This window comes from Manduca sexta, chromosome 12, assembly GCF_014839805.1.
Source record: "Manduca sexta isolate Smith_Timp_Sample1 chromosome 12, JHU_Msex_v1.0, whole genome shotgun sequence".
Classification (NCBI taxonomy): domain Eukaryota; kingdom Metazoa; phylum Arthropoda; class Insecta; order Lepidoptera; family Sphingidae; genus Manduca; species Manduca sexta.
This window is the reverse complement of record NC_051126.1, coordinates 4577189-4594490: the sequence shown is the minus strand read 5'-3', so window position 1 is coordinate 4594490 and position 17302 is coordinate 4577189. Positions and strand designations below refer to the sequence as shown.

General features: G+C 34.9%; 1 protein-coding gene and 1 non-coding gene across 2 annotated transcripts in view; one reads left to right on the top strand and one right to left on the bottom strand.

Moving 5' to 3' along the window:
- Positions 1 to 786: 786 nt before the first annotated feature.
- Positions 787 to 17302, bottom strand: part of LOC115451021 — a 36732-nt gene continuing 20216 nt past the window's right edge. The window contains exons 3-7 of the mRNA XM_037437917.1: positions 6754 to 6909; positions 6113 to 6265; positions 5630 to 5769; positions 5253 to 5454; positions 787 to 5010 (exon numbers count right to left, since the gene is read on the bottom strand). Coding sequence (XP_037293814.1) covers positions 4702 to 5010; positions 5253 to 5454; positions 5630 to 5769; positions 6113 to 6265; positions 6754 to 6909 — 960 coding nt within the window. The 3' untranslated portion in view covers positions 787 to 4701. The remainder of the gene's footprint in view (positions 5011 to 5252; positions 5455 to 5629; positions 5770 to 6112; positions 6266 to 6753; positions 6910 to 17302) is intronic.
- Trnaq-uug lies at positions 8158 to 8229 on the top strand. The gene has a single exon. It is a non-coding gene; the product is annotated as a tRNA-Gln (tRNA).

The following is a 17302-nucleotide window of genomic DNA, read 5'->3' as shown; positions in this document are numbered from 1 at the left end:
ATTATAACCGATGCGTCTCTATAACGGGAGTCGTTGTAACCGGTTTCTACTGTATTTTCACTCTGGGTCAAAAGAAAAAACTATTCTTTCAAGAAAATCTTTAGCCAGCGACTTCAAGACAGCAGTCGAAAGTTGTACTCCAAATAGCAGTTGTTAGCACTCCAGGAAAGACCGTCACAGAAAGAATTATTGTTATTCTTAGAACTATTACCACTGAAGAATAAAGGAAAGTTTTTACAATACAAATTATTATCTAATTCTTAGCATATTCCACGTTGGTCGGCGCAACTTAATCATAACGGTCACTGTGGTGAAGGGATCTTTTAATTATTGCCTGAAATCATTTTATTATACACAGATAATTTTAAAATCATTTATCGAAATTTTTATTCTTAATGGACATAATGATTTCTTATGTTTACGCGAATGTTAGACATTGAAATAAAAACTAAAAACTATTTAAACGGATTTTATCGCGGTTTTTTTTTATATTATATTAATGGACATTTCGAAATCTATTAATATATTTATTTTCAATTACATTGAGAACTACATTTTTTATAACGAAAAAAAATTGTTCCTATTTGGGACTAATTAATCATTTAGCTATTGAAATTAGATAAACGTCGCGTAAAATAAAAATAAACTATTTAAAATAATGAAAAATGATGTAACGTTTAATTAATTTAAATTATTATTTTTGAGTGTTAGATCCCTTCACTCAAGTGATATACTATTGCATATTGTTAATATGTACAAAATTACTAGTCAATCATAATACATCCATTTTGATTCCAGCGCGCTATTATATTGTGACGCTATAATGCCCGATATCAGAACATTAGGCCTTGAAACTTAAAATTACCTTACAAATAAACTTAGTACAAAGCTATGAAGTAGCACTTATTAGGAAACACGAAAGAAGCATTACTGTCAATGCAAGCTTATCATGGAAGCACGTATACAAGAAAATGTTTTTACATTATGTGAGAAATCATGAATAACCCTTATTGACTCACAATTAAAGTTCATATTTATATAGCCATCGGGTACTTATACTAAATTAAGGAACACAAAATTTCCATCTTTGACGTCATTCTGACCGAGCTCTCTACCACTGCAACACACATGCACCCAGACAATTATTGCTTTTCATACCAATACTATAGAAAATTCGAGAAACTTTATAGATTTTTCTTTCGAGCAAACATAATAGTACAAAATTAATTACAAATTTTAATATTGCATGTGTGTGACGAAAGCTATAAAGATTCCTGACATTGTTACCATTTAATAGCTTGTTTTGGTATGCTCTATAATAACTTCAAATACCATAAACTGTGAGTCTCAAATGGCGTATAATGCGACTAAAAACATTTTTTTATTTCAAAAAGTAGAGACAAAATTATAATTTTTTTAAACTGGATCTACAATAAAAGAAAAGTTTTTTTCAGCGTTCGACTCGTACATGAGTGGGGCCTACACACATTGAAACAATGCTATATCGCAACGATAGGCAAGCGATGTTTTTCGATGTATATAAAAAAAAATTGTGATTAAATTTCGCATTTACGCCATTTTCAGATTCAACATACTATAACCAACTCTGATATTGTCTATTCCATAATCCATTTAGGTATTTTATCGCACCATATTTATGCCTTTTAGGCTCATTTTCCATCATTCGTTAAAGAAATCTGACCAAATCAAGCGTATTTTTACAACCTATCCAACCAAAATACTTAATATCGAATTATTTACCAATAAAAACTTATTAATACTCAATGTCCATTGCTTATATACAAAATGACGATAGTAAACTAATTTTAAAACATTGGTGTCTTCGGAACGGTGAAGCGAAAGATTGAATGACGTAGAATTTACTTTTATAAAACGATCTATATATTTTTATAAATAAGCAGACGAATTTTCGGTCGTAAAATAGAAATGGCGTTTAAATATTCTGCTGAACAATCTATTAAGTAGTAAATGAAAATTCGTCCGCCAGTAGAAAAAATGAAATGAACCCTGTCACCAGTTTTATGTGCGCTTAGTTCGTATTTAATGAAAAATAAAACCAAAAGAAAGTGTTGATAGTCAACATAATATTCCAAATAGTAAATGGAATTGTGAATGACGATGTCATCTATTTCGTTAACGTACACAACACTTTGTTACATAAGCCAGTTAGTCTAAATGAAGCTCATTATTTTTCTTATTATCTATTTATGTACGTCGATTATACTATTCTGGTGTTTAATTTTGAAAATAATTTCATTTTATATTATAATCGCATAAAATTTTCAATAGTGTAATTTTAAAGAGAATTTAGATTTTCTGTTCGGCAAGAGTCACACAACATCAGTGACAGTAGATATAGCACGTAGTATGTATGTATAAACGCATTGATATTAGAAGCGTAAAAGTTGGTGCTAGTCGCGGTCAGCAAAGAAAAACAGCGTAATCTTATCCCGAAAACAATCAGTAATTGACAATTCTTAGATTTAAACAATTCAAAATAACTACACATTAATTTGATTACGAAGGTATAATTGACAAAAACTAATCAAAAACGTTTACAATATGTATACATATATATCTGTTTCGTCTATAGAAACTTAATTTTTCAAAATATGTTGTCGATGACACTTCAGTGTTGCCATCAAGTAATCTAACTATTATCTGCGATATACATGTTAATATTTCACTACTAAAGGTGCAAATATTTCTAAAATATATTATAATATATTTATAAACGGTATTTTCTATACTGTGCCATATACAACGCACGCGCAACACACATATTATGTATTATGTTATCATAACTTACACATAAAAACATCACTGTCAGACAGTATCACTAGCTATACACCAACATTTATGTTATTAGCTAACTATGTAAATATTCATATATTTTTGGTGTTTATATGTAGTTCATACGCCAAGTAAAATAATATAAATCAGTCAATGTACCATCGATATTAGTTAACTTAATACAATGAAAAGTAAGTGGTCAAAGGCCAACCAGAACTTAATTTTCTATTGGACCATCAAGCATAATTATTATGATACAAAATATACACAGTCCACGCGCGAGTTCTTGAGCTACGGGGGCTGTGGCGGGGCGCGGGGGCGGCTCCCGCGTGACGTCACACTAGTGAGGTCCCTCATCGGCCGTGGTAAGATTATCGATACTTGTAATGCTATGAACTTGTCACGATTTTGTTAAAATTGTTTATAATAATATACTTACATAAGTATGAAATAGGAATGCATAGTAATTTAGCAGAATGAAAAAAAATATTAAAACTAAATCAAGAGTCAGTCATTTTTCCATTAAAATTTAGTAAATACAAGTGACATATAAATTAAAATAAATTATTGAGATACAAATATGGACACTCGGCGCGTGAACTACTCAAATACAATCAGACATAATTAAAACCAAATTAACGCACATACGCCATAACATTTTATACATCAGTTAACAATCATTATTGTCAGTTATAAATCTATTTTATGATTTTTTTATATATTTAAATATAAATTCGCATCTAGTAGGCAGTTTTAACATAATTGTTTATAATATTTAACTATTTAATTCCAAACTGCGACGAGGTACGGTCTTTTTTTGAAATGGCGTACCTATTGGATAATATGTATTATGATTTTTTTTCTAGTTTCACAGCCGAAAGGACTGATGCGATCCTCAAAGGAGATAACAAAATTAATTTATATACTAGGCGTGCATCGTATGGCGAGCGGTATAGAGTTGAGAATCCTGTGCTTAAATTTTGAGTGCTGCAATAAATTAGTTTCAAAATGAAATCTATGCACTCGTAAGTTTATATCTTATTGGACGTGACACGGGAAGCTTCTCATTTAGAACTCTACACATTTCGCTAAGCAACCAACCGCGACGCCTAATATCTACAAAAAATATATTTATAATTTTAATATCATTTACAGTATATTCAGATATATTTGCTAACGGCGAGCGAAAAACCATACCTCGTTCAGATGTGTCTACCAGTTGGCTTCAATATGGATGGAACTAGCACATTCAGTATTAAATCGCTACAGAGTTAGAATTAACGCTTATAGTTAGGTATATGATACGAGTACTACGGTAAAAATAGTGAAGGCGCTGAAAGACCGCACGAATGTTTGCATATAATACTCGTTTCATTGGTCTTACAGCTCCTTTAAACCTCGCTCCATCACTCAATCGAAGCAGTCTGGCACGGACACTGCTCTTAATTTGAGCTTTATCGATAACCCTCACGTCACTCGTGTCGAAGCCAATGGTGACCAGACCAGATAAAAGTTTTCGATGCGATTCGCTAGATGCCTTTCGTATAACCATGGCGGGAGCATCTAAATAACTCAAACTAAGAGCACTAAACGAAAAATATCGTAACTTTCTTCATACTGACATTGAAAGCCAACTTCCATCTAAAGGTGAAATTAAACGTAGTCGCAAAGCGTCCACGATACGGTCGGTACTAGCAAAATATATTCACGAACATCGTCAGGAGCTTGCGATAATAATATATCCAAACATGCAAATAATCGACAATCTCGTAGCTTAAATAGAAAATCACTTAAAAACGTTTAAAACAGTCACGAGTGTCACGTAATCACATAACCGATATCCGAAGCGTCGCAGCGCGTGAGTCACTTCGGGCGGGGTTTATCGGGTTAGGAGCGGAGCTGCGCGGGGCTGAGGACGAGCTCTCCGTCCGGGCCGCCGGCGAAGGACACGTTGCGCGGCGGCGGCCGTCGACCCGACGCGGCACTCTGCGCCAGCGCGCTCGGCAGCGCGCCCAGCGTCGCGCTCTGCGGCACCGCGCGCGCCTCCGCCACACCCGCGCCACACGCCACCACCGCGCCACACGCCACACCCGCGCCACCGGCGCCCTGCGGCGACGGAGTCTGCGCAGACGCGCTGGCAAGCGAATGCCGCTGTTGCGATGTGCTTTGCTGCGCGATGTTTTGGTGTGCTGTGACCTGAAATTGTTATTTTTCTTTAGTGTTGCTCATTAGTCTAATGCCAACATTGTGACTCGTGATCCTCGTGCATATTTAAGTTGCAAAACTTATCCTATCCGTAATAAAGCTAGTGTGGCTGTAAGCTTGCTCACCACGTGGAGCGGAACCGACATTTGTTACTTCTCTACCTATCTCATTATTTATGGAAAGAATTTTATGAAATGATCTTTAAATCTATCACACAACAGCTCACAACTTACCTGATGCACGGCGGGCGGCTGCAGAGAGGCGGTGCGGTATCGGCGCATGCGCTCGTCTTCTTCGCCGCTGGAGAGGCTCGACACGTCGCACGAGGAGGCGTCGAGACGGCGCGCGGGCGAGCACTGCGCGGGGCCCACTCGTGAGCCCGTTCCCACAGTGCCCGCCAGAGGCATTTCTTCCCCCTCTGCGGCCCCGGACAGTCTGAAAAATTAAGAGCAGCATATTTTTATAAAGCATCATCTATGAAAATACATATAGATTTAGAACTTAAAAGGATTTAATTTAAGAGTTGCTCAGAGTAATCAAATCAAAGGAGATATTTGGAGTTTGCAACCAACAGCAACATGCTTCTATTTCTAACATTCAAAAAGCACACCTTCTGTTCTCCTTGTAGTTCGTCCGTCTTCGACAACAAGGCTTCGCAAATATGCAAAAGGCAATACGCAGTAGACAGCACGCGAGACCGGCGACAATGAGCGAAGGACCCACCAGCCGCAGCGCTGGTGTTTTGAAACCCTGGAAATTAACGTTCAAATTAAGTCTGTAGACATAGGAAAAGAAGTAAAAGTTATATCACGTTAGTACTTAAATACACTAATTGATTTGTTCACGGGTAGCATCGAAGGAATACGTAAATAAGAATAATGAAAAAATAAAACAATGTTGTAATGAAAGCTACACTTCAAAGTCCAACCGCACAAAAATAGAGTTAAGATTACCCGTCAAAAAAGCTCTCCTATTTTGTATTTATAAACAGTTCTTTAGGGCAGTAATTGGTTTTTTCTAGCTTGTATATTTTTCCTCAAATCTCCCGATTTGGAGGAATTCCTTTAAATTAGTAACACTGGTCGTGTAGTACCTTGTCCCCGGTGCCGACGAAGTAGACGACGAGTCCGACGGCGAGCGTGCCGAGGCCGGCGTAGAGCAGTCTTGCGACGCCCCACGTGTCGCCGTTCGCTCCCTCCACCTCCCCGTCCGAGTCCGATGACGAGCCGTACGACGCGTCGCGAACCTGGAACATCAGGGTTCAACGTAAGCTGGCTTTGTTTTGAGAAGGGCGTTGTAGGAATAGAGGTGTCGCTAGGTAACCAAGGAGTCAGATACAAAAATACCGGTTCCCAAGGGTATATTTTAGTAGGTAAGATGCTTTGTTACTTTTCTCATAGAAGGGGGCCTAAAAATTATCACCGTTCAGGGTCCCAGCAAGCCCCTGGTTTCCCGAGCCCTGGTGCACCGCAATTATAACGATTGCGATTATCGCCTCGTCAATAGATTTTACAAAAGAAAACTCATAAAATTTTGTTTAGTCATTAAAAGGTACTAGTTTAACACCAGTTCTTGAGAAGACATCAGACAGAAGCATCATGGTCATTGCTCAAAGATTACACATACACACGCTATGAACTGACTATTCGCGTTTCCTTTACAACTCTAATGAAGCATGATGGACCAGGTAATGCATGTCAAACAGTTCGGTACTTGTAACAACGGTGTCCTCACCCGGTTGTTCCTGTGCCATTTTCCCCTGGGGTCTCTTCTGGAGCCCGGATGGTCTCCGAGCACAGAGCAGCGCCGCGCGGCGCCGCCCGCGCCCGTGCCGCCGCCACCCACCGACAACGCCGCCGCCTCCTGCCACGCCGCGCGCCCAGCTGCGCACTGGAAAAACATCGGAAATTTAAACACGCGTACATCGAAGTGATCCCTCTGCACATAATAGTAGAGTAAGGTCCAAATAGTGACTGATGAGAAATTACCCCTTGCAAATCGACACAATTGTGCCGGCCTGTTTAAAACTGGATATATCTACACAACCTGATCTCGTAATGCCATTATGGCGGGTATAACATGTGTGCGGTGATCAGTAGGTATCCCGTATCTCCAGTGTAACGAATATAGGTTATTATTATATTTGCAACATTCATGTGCTGGCTGATGGCTGGTCTACAAATAAAACGTTTTATTTTACTGTATTGTTTATTTTTGTTAACATTTGTTTACATGACGCGACAACACAGGGAGAAGGGACCGGAAGGAAGTCTAAACTCCTTTTTTTATTCCATAGATTACAAACTCTGATATTCTAACATAGGTTTCCAAGAATTCGTCTTCTGGTATATATAATATACCTATTAATGGTGTCTTAGCTTATGCTACATATAGACCTGATGGAATTAAATCAGATGCCCCTATCACAATAGATCTTACAAGTCAATACGGACGATTTGAAAGAAGTAAAGGTGACAAAGTGCCGCCAAAAATGTTCAATTATGTATATATGTACGTTCATATCTCCACTTGGCATTGCACAAAGGTACTTATTTGGTTGTAAGTAGTTGTCTTTGGAACAAACTAGCTCATACATTCGCGGTATTTTTAATGTAATTTTAAAACAGAAATAAACAGGATTAATTTAACCCTGTGGAGCGTCACTGCAGTCACTCTCCTTTGAACTTAAAATCCCTCACATTAAAGTTCCCTTTGAGATAAACGTGAAGTTCTAAAGCTGGACATCCACCGGCAGCTCGTTACGTATTTTACTTACTCTATCCGATAGACGGGGTCCAAGACATACTTATCTATCGAATAGGGATGTACCATAAATAAAACCCAGTCGCTAAAAATTAAAATTATAAATATTCTCAAAGTTTACATTCTTTATTTAAAATACAACTGATTACATTATTTGTTGCGTTTTTAACCAACTAAAAGGTTTTTAAGTTATACTTTTAACTATTAATAGTTTTGAATACTTTATTTGGTTCCTTGAAAAAATAATAAAACATTAAAGACAGATTTAATAACTGTATATATAATATTATGCATAATAAATATATACTAATATTATGCGTGTAATATGACATTTAAATAAAAGCCCAATACCTATATTCGATTATATTACTCATCGGTTCCATGGTGTAATGGTTAGCACTCTGGACTTTGAATCCAGCGATCCGAGTTCAAATCTCGGTGGAACCTAGTTTTTTTAATTTTTCGGACAATAATCATACAAATCTATATTCAAGGTAGTTGTAATATAGAGGTAATTTTTTTAAGGAATACCAATATTTTAAAGCTACCCTCAATTTTTTTACTCGGTAAAGTAACCTTGTGTGAATTGCCGCTTATATCGCTGACAAGAAAATCCTCGGGCTTTTGTGCTTAATGATGCTGCAAATGTCGAGGTAAGCTCAGAATAATTTATTAACGATTTTTACAACATACTGCGGAAACACAATCAAAACAAACTATTTTTTAACAAAATTAAATTAATATTATATCTATAGTTATCGATGTTTTTTGTACTCTAGTACTCTTATACCGATTCTAAAAAATATTTTACTAACCGTATATCATCGATTTTTCCTTAAGTAAAGCCGCGAGCAGAAGCTACTCATTATATACTTCAAATACACAACACAAAGTTACCTTTTGAGTCATAAAGATAATCAAAAAGCGGCAGTGGGTCAAGTGACCACTCTCCGGTCGCTGCAACGGAGACATGATTAAGATAACGTAAGCAAGTGGTCAAGTGGGTGGTGTAATTGGAATACACCACCCACTTGACCTGAACGAAGGACTCGTGATCCGTGGCCGTGTCAATTGCAGGACCTAAATATGGGTTGAGTATGACCGGATTACGAGGTAATCCCGTTATTTGAAAGAAAAGAAAGATTTATTGCTGACTATATTTTAAACATAAACAATAAACATTACAATTATTGTTAGGTAGACAAAATAGGCTATTGTCCACATTTGATAATTGTCTATTATGTGGCATCTCTGTCTACCCTTGGAAACGGAAATGCGTAATGTGGATGGATGTAAGTAACATATTTGTAAAATTATATTAAATCGTCCAAATCTACAGATACTTATTTATACTAATATTATAAATACAAAAGTTACTCTATCCGTTACGCTTTCACAACTAATATATTGTACCGATTTTGATGGAAATTAGTACGAATTAAATTTAAAACAACAGAAAGGGAAACTGCTAGAAAAATACATAATATCAAGTACGACTTATTCTGGTAAAAAATTAACATGCGGACGGAGCCACGAGCTAAAGCTAGTAAGGTATAAATTAATCCCACAGCGAAGCATAATATGATTACTCAGATGTATTTGGTTGAGTACTTCGATGACGTTTTGCGTGATAATGCGGACACGGCACTCTGTTTCCATATATATTATAATTCTCTTTGGCACTCTGTTTTACTACCAATAGTAAATGACACATGTTTAAATTTGGCTTTTATTCATACGTATCTTAACCCAATATATAAAATTGAATCTCTATTTCCCTTGGTCATCGCATCACGCGTGAAAGGATGGAACAATTTCGCTAATTCTTTTTTGTTATATTAATTATTATCAGGAGAAGGTTCTTATGAAAGAAAAAATTCAAAAAAAGGCGCGGAAAATTAAAAAATTTAAGAAACCTTAACGAAAATATCAATTTTATATAACTGTCAATTGTTTGAAATAACTGTCAGCGGACAGAATGCGCGCTGCAAATTCATAGTTAAGACGGGACGATGTCTGTCGGGTTAACTAGTACTCTATCATTTATAATCAAAAATATTCACCAAAAAATACAATAATTGTGACAAATGACAAAGCATCTAGCTTTTATGTTACGTAGACAGTAAGAAAAATATGGATATACCAATCGCCGGTGGATTTGGAAAGGGTGTAACGTTGTATTGGGCCATTCGCAGTATATCATGTACACAGACGGGCACTGCGACTAATAAAAATCCTATAAAAGCGATCATAAACAAGCCCGGCTTACGAACGACGTACGGAAACTAACCATCCGATGTCATCGATACGTCAAACGACTTGTTCCGGTTTAACTTGTTTGGAAACGATATTTTCGGATAGTGATTTGATACGTTTGGAGATTTTCGTCTGTTTTTATGCTATTTGCTGGGTTGTAAGGAAATTGAGTTACCCGCTTGATAGTAAGCGTAGGGTCATGATAAAACAGTATGAAAATATTTCTCAAATATGTACGGAACGAAAAGGTTTTTACGAAATATTGTGGCGAAATTTTCTATTTCGTCTGTTTTAACACACTATATAGTATATACATAACAGCATTAATAATAAATCCTGTTTTATGAAAACGATTTAAATTCATCAACTACTTTCGGAACAATTTATTCCTGCATTCCCATCGATCCTGAGTGCCTTTTTTCTCAGGTATCATTTATTTACTTAACGTCACGCGATGTTTTGAGCAATACTTTAAAAGTTTTTGGAACTTTCACCGTTAAACAGCAAGGTTATTTTCGATACAATCAAGTTAATTGTATACGTGTAGTTTATGTTAACTGAAATAGAAAATTTAACATGCTTGTGGTTAAGTACATTTTCTTTTTGTAGTTGTAGGATCGTTGGCATGTATTTTAAAAAGTGTGGGAAGTACTTACTCGAAGTAAAATATTATACATGGAGTTATTTATATACTTACACGACAAAGCGAGCCCACTGCACCTGATGTAAGTGTAGTGGGGTCCAATAAAATGTCAACTGACGAGATATAAGTAATTACCCCTCTGCAGTCCTCACAATTATGCCGGCTTGTTGGCCTGTGGTCGCTAATCGCTATCCGGGCGAATATAAAATATATCCTACCACTAGCAAATATTATTATTTATAGATATGCAAAAATTACTATACCTTACATTTACTCTAATTAATCGTTTAGTTTCAACACAGAGCAGCAACTTCGCTTCCAAAACGACAATTATGTTACGGATTTCCGACTCCCTTTTTCTAATTTATATGAATGAATGACTACCGAGTACTGTATAAAATGTAGATACTGCAGTCTAAAATTAGAGTAGGCGTATAATTTAGTATAGCTGGTACTATTTTACGGATTTCTGAAGCCCTTACAAACCTTCACCCCGGTAACAATCCCCATTAGCCATATCTCCCATTAGTAATAAGTAAGTTGTATGAAAAGTAATGATTACTTACCGGGTTATCTATTTGCTCGTTTTTCGCTCTAGCACTAAGTGAATACTTATAAAAAATGTACTTAGAGTACATGGGACCTAACATATCAGATAAAGCATGGGCGTAACACCTCTGCCTACGCTCGAAAAGGAAGAATACGCGTGATGCTATTTACCCAAGTATGTGCTTCAAACATTAAATATTGTACTGAATCATTTTTAATAGTACACAAAGACATATACATAAGTATTTGTGATGTCAAACAATAAACATCCCTTGCAGATAAAACAACAGATTGTATAACATTGTCGACATTCCGTTCCGGAGATCTAAGTACTGTTTACGTAATTCGATAGGAAGGAATAGCTTCTCGTTGAATAGTTATTTTATTCTCATTTGAAGCCGATGTGCCTCCGGGTTGTATGTAAAGCAACGACTTAGTAGGTCAACAAAGCCTATAAATCCTCAAATGATTGTGCGTAATAGATATCGAAGGCTAAGACATAAATTCACTACACAGAAAGACAATGTCGGTTCCTAAATTTATACGTTTAATTTTCATATTATTTATATGTGAATTTGATGTTTATTACGAGTTTATATTTCATATATTTATTTATTTAAATAGCACTACCGCACCAGACATATTATCTTATTGCTAAATTTAAATTAAAATACATGTATTATGTATGCAGATATGCATATCAATTTTGGTGTGCATAACATATTTTAGAATCTACTGTGTGCTTTACAAAATGGAAATGATTATGACGTTATATCCTGTGCCCAATTGAATATATTCACGGAATTAAAGTTATCAATTATAATTATTTGTATCGGTGAAACAGGTATTACTATCAACTATGTGGGTTTTATGATTCCTGAGACTAACACGAACAAACAAAAGCAAAACCATGAAAACGTTACTGAATAAATTATTAATGTAGAATATTCAAATCCTCTTTATATTCAAAATTTGAAATCTCAATTCGAACTATATTTTCGAGAAGTATAATGCAATATAGAAATACATTATTGTAATAAATAAAATATGATTTTCAATAATCGCTTGTTGTGTTGCAAGAAACAGTTATAAAAAGTAGTTATATGTTTTTGACAGACCATAGTGCGACATGAAGAAGCCGCGAGAAGCTCAGCGCCTCCAGCAGTCCAGATTAAAAGAAGGAACGTTTCGTTTCACAATATTTAAGTCTACAATCCAATATACATATTTATAATGAACTAGCTGACCCGACAGACGTTGTCCTGTTTTAACTATATATGCACGCGCGCATTCTGTCGATCGCTGACAGTTATCTCAAACCACTGACAGTTATGTAAAATTAATATTATCCGCGCAATTTTTTTATTTTTTTCTTTCATAAGAACCTTCTCCTGACAATAACAAACACAATAAAAAAAGAATTACTGAAATTGTTCCATCCGTTCACACGTGATGCGATGACCAAGGGAAATAGAAATTCATTTTTATATATATAAGATTAAACAAACTTTAATGTACGGAGTGCTGAATTCAGCCTACTTTGCCTAAAAGTCCTAAAACTTATAAATTCGCATAATCTTAGAGCTACCCTAGCTTATAAAGAAATCGCCCTATGCACACAAGCGTGTAAACCTACAACACGTGGGTAAGATTAAAGATTTCCTCGTCGAAAACCAACAGCTAACCGTGTACTATGTTAATTTGATGTTCTTTGCGCAAATTATTATAAGTTGATTTATGTCCGGCAAAAAACATTACACGGTAGGCGCGCCGCACGCCATCATGCGATTTCTGTGGTGTATATTTTAATAATAAAAAGCCATTGTATCACTAATGAAAACATTAAAAATATTTGAAAATTATTTCTTTGTGCCTCAAAGTTGGCAAATATTTTGATGAGTATTCGTAAAATAAACCGTATAGAATTTTAAACACTAATAAAATATCAACTTATACAAAAAAAAATTAGAGACTTACTTCCATAGTCATTCCAAAGAATTTTCGGATAACCGACAATGTAATTTAAGGGTTAAATATTTTATTACAGCACCCACAGAGGTATTTGGGGTCACATTCCCGGGATAGTAAAATATTTGGTCTACAGTACCAGTTATTTTTGCTGTCCGCTGTTTGACACCCGGAAAATTACACGTTGAACATGGCAACGAGTAATAATTTGAACTATGTACATGATGAAAATTTTTCAGTGAAAACTAATGTGTACAAAGTAAAATTATTGATTCATGTATTTTTTATAGTGGTAAAAATCCTTTGTATATAAAAAAAACATTATAATATTTTCTTAAAGGAATAAGCATGACAACGTAAAGTCAACATTACAATAAACTGCAGAAAATAGAAATTCAGTCAGTGTTTTATATTTTAAAATCATTTTTAACAAACTCAACACTGCTCTTGGAAGTAAAAGCCGATAAAGTTATTGACGTCAAATTATTATTGAAAAATGTAGAGACTAAGGTATTTTATTTTTATTTTTATCCACAATGTCGCCGCAAGTCGGGCAAGTAATTGAGTTTGTTCGCCGCGAGGAGTATAGAAAATTCAAAGACGCATCTTTATATTATTACCATATTATTTGATTGTTTCAATCGGGAAGCGTAATTTAAATCGAAGCAATCAATATTCTGAAGCTATTTTTATCTGTGTTTACTGTTTTAATTTTTTTCTTTCGCTGTTCTTGGAGATGTGCTGTGAGTTTCTAATAAGACAATTATTATTAATTATGGTGAGCGCAATGGAATACGAAGCAATACTTTATAACTCAAGGTGTTGTATAGTGTTTCTACTGTTTATTGGCGGTAGTATCGCTTACCATCAAACGAATGGTAAGTTCGTCTCATCATTCAATGTAAAAACAGTGATTGGTTGTAAAGTTCTTGTTAACTTCATAAGTAATGCTGCCTAGTAAATATTGTTTACATTTGTGTTTATTGGATTGTATATCTAATCAATATTTCGGAGGAAATGTGCCGGATATGGCGACAGGCTCGTCTCCAATCATATCATGGGTCGGAATACACTTAGTGCAAAGTGAGGGCATTAATTACTCCGTCTACCTTTTCTATGATAAAAGGCGTGAGTGTCTGTATGTGTATAAATCTGCGTGTTGAGTATGAAATGTTACATAAATGGTTAACAAGCTCTCAGAAACTGTTTTAACCACTAGTTTATACAAAATGAAAACTGCAATACAGATATTTACGATCTCAAATTGTTGATGGTACATTCTAACTCAACTTGCACGTAGTAAACATTTTAGATACAAACGAATGTATGTTAAATCATAATGGTTAAATACAAATATATGTTTCCAGAAATAATACAAACAACCACTTTATTACCTCGCCGGGAAATTTAATTATAACTATGATTTATTTGAATAGTGAAGTTATGAATAAATATCTTTTTAAATAAAAGTACGCAACTGATATCAATTAAAAACTCATTAGTTAGAGTTGATTGAAAAAACAGAGAAGATAAACAAAACACACAATAATAAGTCAAGTTGATTGCAATAAATATCAAGTGGATTATTTTATAATATTCTGATTAATATTATAAATCGCACTCTAGAAATATAAAATAAAGCAAAACAAAATTAAATAATTATTTTAATGTCTAAAAAATACAAAATGAGAGCCTTATAGAACATTTCTACTTTGAATTTAGTTAATGAAATTATTATAATACAATTTATAGCATATACATACTAAAGGGTTTATTAAAGTAGTTTGAAGTACGATTCTCGGTACAAACTTTATACTCTAAGGGCGGTATTAATAGCTACTAGTCAATATAGCTCTCAAGTACGATTTCAACGTATACGTTGACGAATTACAGTTAGCATCTTAATATGGTTATTATTTAATAAACCGATATAAACGATATCTCAAATGACATCTTAAGTCACTGCACATGATAAATTCTGACAGCTTAGCCTTGTTTATTAACTATCGCCGACTCAGCTAACAACAGATGCTTAAGTGACAGCTCAAGTTCTGTTTATAAAATATTCCAATACCTTAAATAGCTTCTAGTCGTTCATTAATTTCATGTTCAATATAAAATTATAAAATGTCTTTAGTTATATAAGCGACTTAATTTAAGTAACAATTAAATATTCTCATACACCTTGACTTATAAGTGTAACTATGTTCGCCTACGTGATGAATAAAGCATTTTTTTAAGTGTTTACGTAATATCTTACCCAAAAGTAAGATTGATTTATTTATTCGATCCTAAGTGATCATAACACCACAAGATGACCATAAGTGAGTACAAGAACTCAACTATCTAAGTCACAAAAATAATTTAAAATTCTATTAAACCCTTAGACTAAAAACCATATAGGTGCATTGGATTACGCGACACAAATCCTCTTCGCTTCGTATGAAGGTAATCCTTAGTAGAAGCGCATGAACGTAAATGTTATATCTCAGGTCTTTTCAAGCCAATTCGAACAGCCAATTACATTCTACATCAATTTGCGTCACTGCAACCAGATTTCGGGGAAACGTCCGATATAATTTATGTAATTCCACAATATATGTAGTCAGCCACAAAAACTGTACAAGTTCAATATTTTAAATTGCCTATACAAGTAAAGTTTTTAGTATAAAGTAAGGTAAGGTTTGATAAGAATAAATAAGTGTATAGACAATTTAAAGTTTTGTACATGTTCAACTACTTATGTGAACAGTCACTCACATAAATAGCTTTTATTTTAATGTAAATTCGTTTGTGCAAATTAGTTTAGTATAATTAATTAAATCCACCGACATGTTCAGTCTCAGTATTCAGTTAAAAAACATTTTTAATCTGTGATGACCCAATGAGTATTTTGTCTAAATTTAATTGTAAGAAAAAATAAACCGTTATTAGTAAATCATTTCTTTTTTAATTTTCGTTTTTAAACTTCGATCTCTGTGTTTAAATTTCGAATCTTCTTTCATTACTACGCGAACAGTCACAAAAAACTTTTCGTCAAAAAGAGCGCGTGAACTGCGATGTCCACTAAATGAAGAATACGATGTCTTAACGCAGCATAAGCTGTTTATTGTTCTACTTGCAAGCGTCAGCAGTAATACATAGCTCCGATTACGTAGAGATAATATAAGGAAATGCCTATTTATACAAGGGTCAGTCACTAACGCCTCAACTGACCCACATTACAACATGCCCATCATGATAAACTAATCTGGTTGAATTTATTACGATGCTTACTAGGGACGGGTCGACCAAGAGTAGTTAGATTTCCTCTCGTGACTTAGAAGTTTCCGTTTTTATTGAACCTGGTAATGGCCATCTTAAGTACAAATTACTTATTTTATTTTTCGATGATTGCTTCAATTTTGCCAGTCTTTCCTGACGGAAAAAAAGCGGCGATAGCCTAGTTGGAACGGACTGCTGAAACGAAAATCCGCAGGTTCAAAACCCAAGGGCACGCATCTTCGACTTTTCTAAAGTTATGTATGTATACTTTGTGAATTATAACTTGTAACTGAGGCCTAATCCCTGTCAATAGTAAAGGAGGCCTTTGCCCGTCAGTGGGACAGTATATAAGACAGGCTGATATTATTATATAATTTCCTGATGAATAGATAATAGTAGTATTAAAGTAGTCAATATTCGTCAAAAAATCAATTTAGCAAACGTTAACTACGTGTTAGGTCTCTTTTATATGGAAATATACCTCAATGAGTCTGTCGGCGGCGTAGTCATATTGTGTGAGCGATACGACACCACTCTGAGGTTCAAAATAAATTCCACACAAAAAAGTAAGCTGCCAAAAGAAGCGGCCAATTTTTTACCTGTAATAATAATATCAGCCCTGTATTATATACTTGCCCACTGCTGAGCACGGGCCTCCTCTACTACTGAGAGGGATTAGGCCTTATTCCACCACGCTGGCCTAGTGCGGATTGGTAGACTTCAAACACCTTCGAATTTCCTATAGAGAACTTCTCAGATGTGCAGGTTTCCTCACGATGTTTTCCTTCACCGTTAAAGCGAACGATAAATTCACAAAGAATACACACATGATTTTTTAGA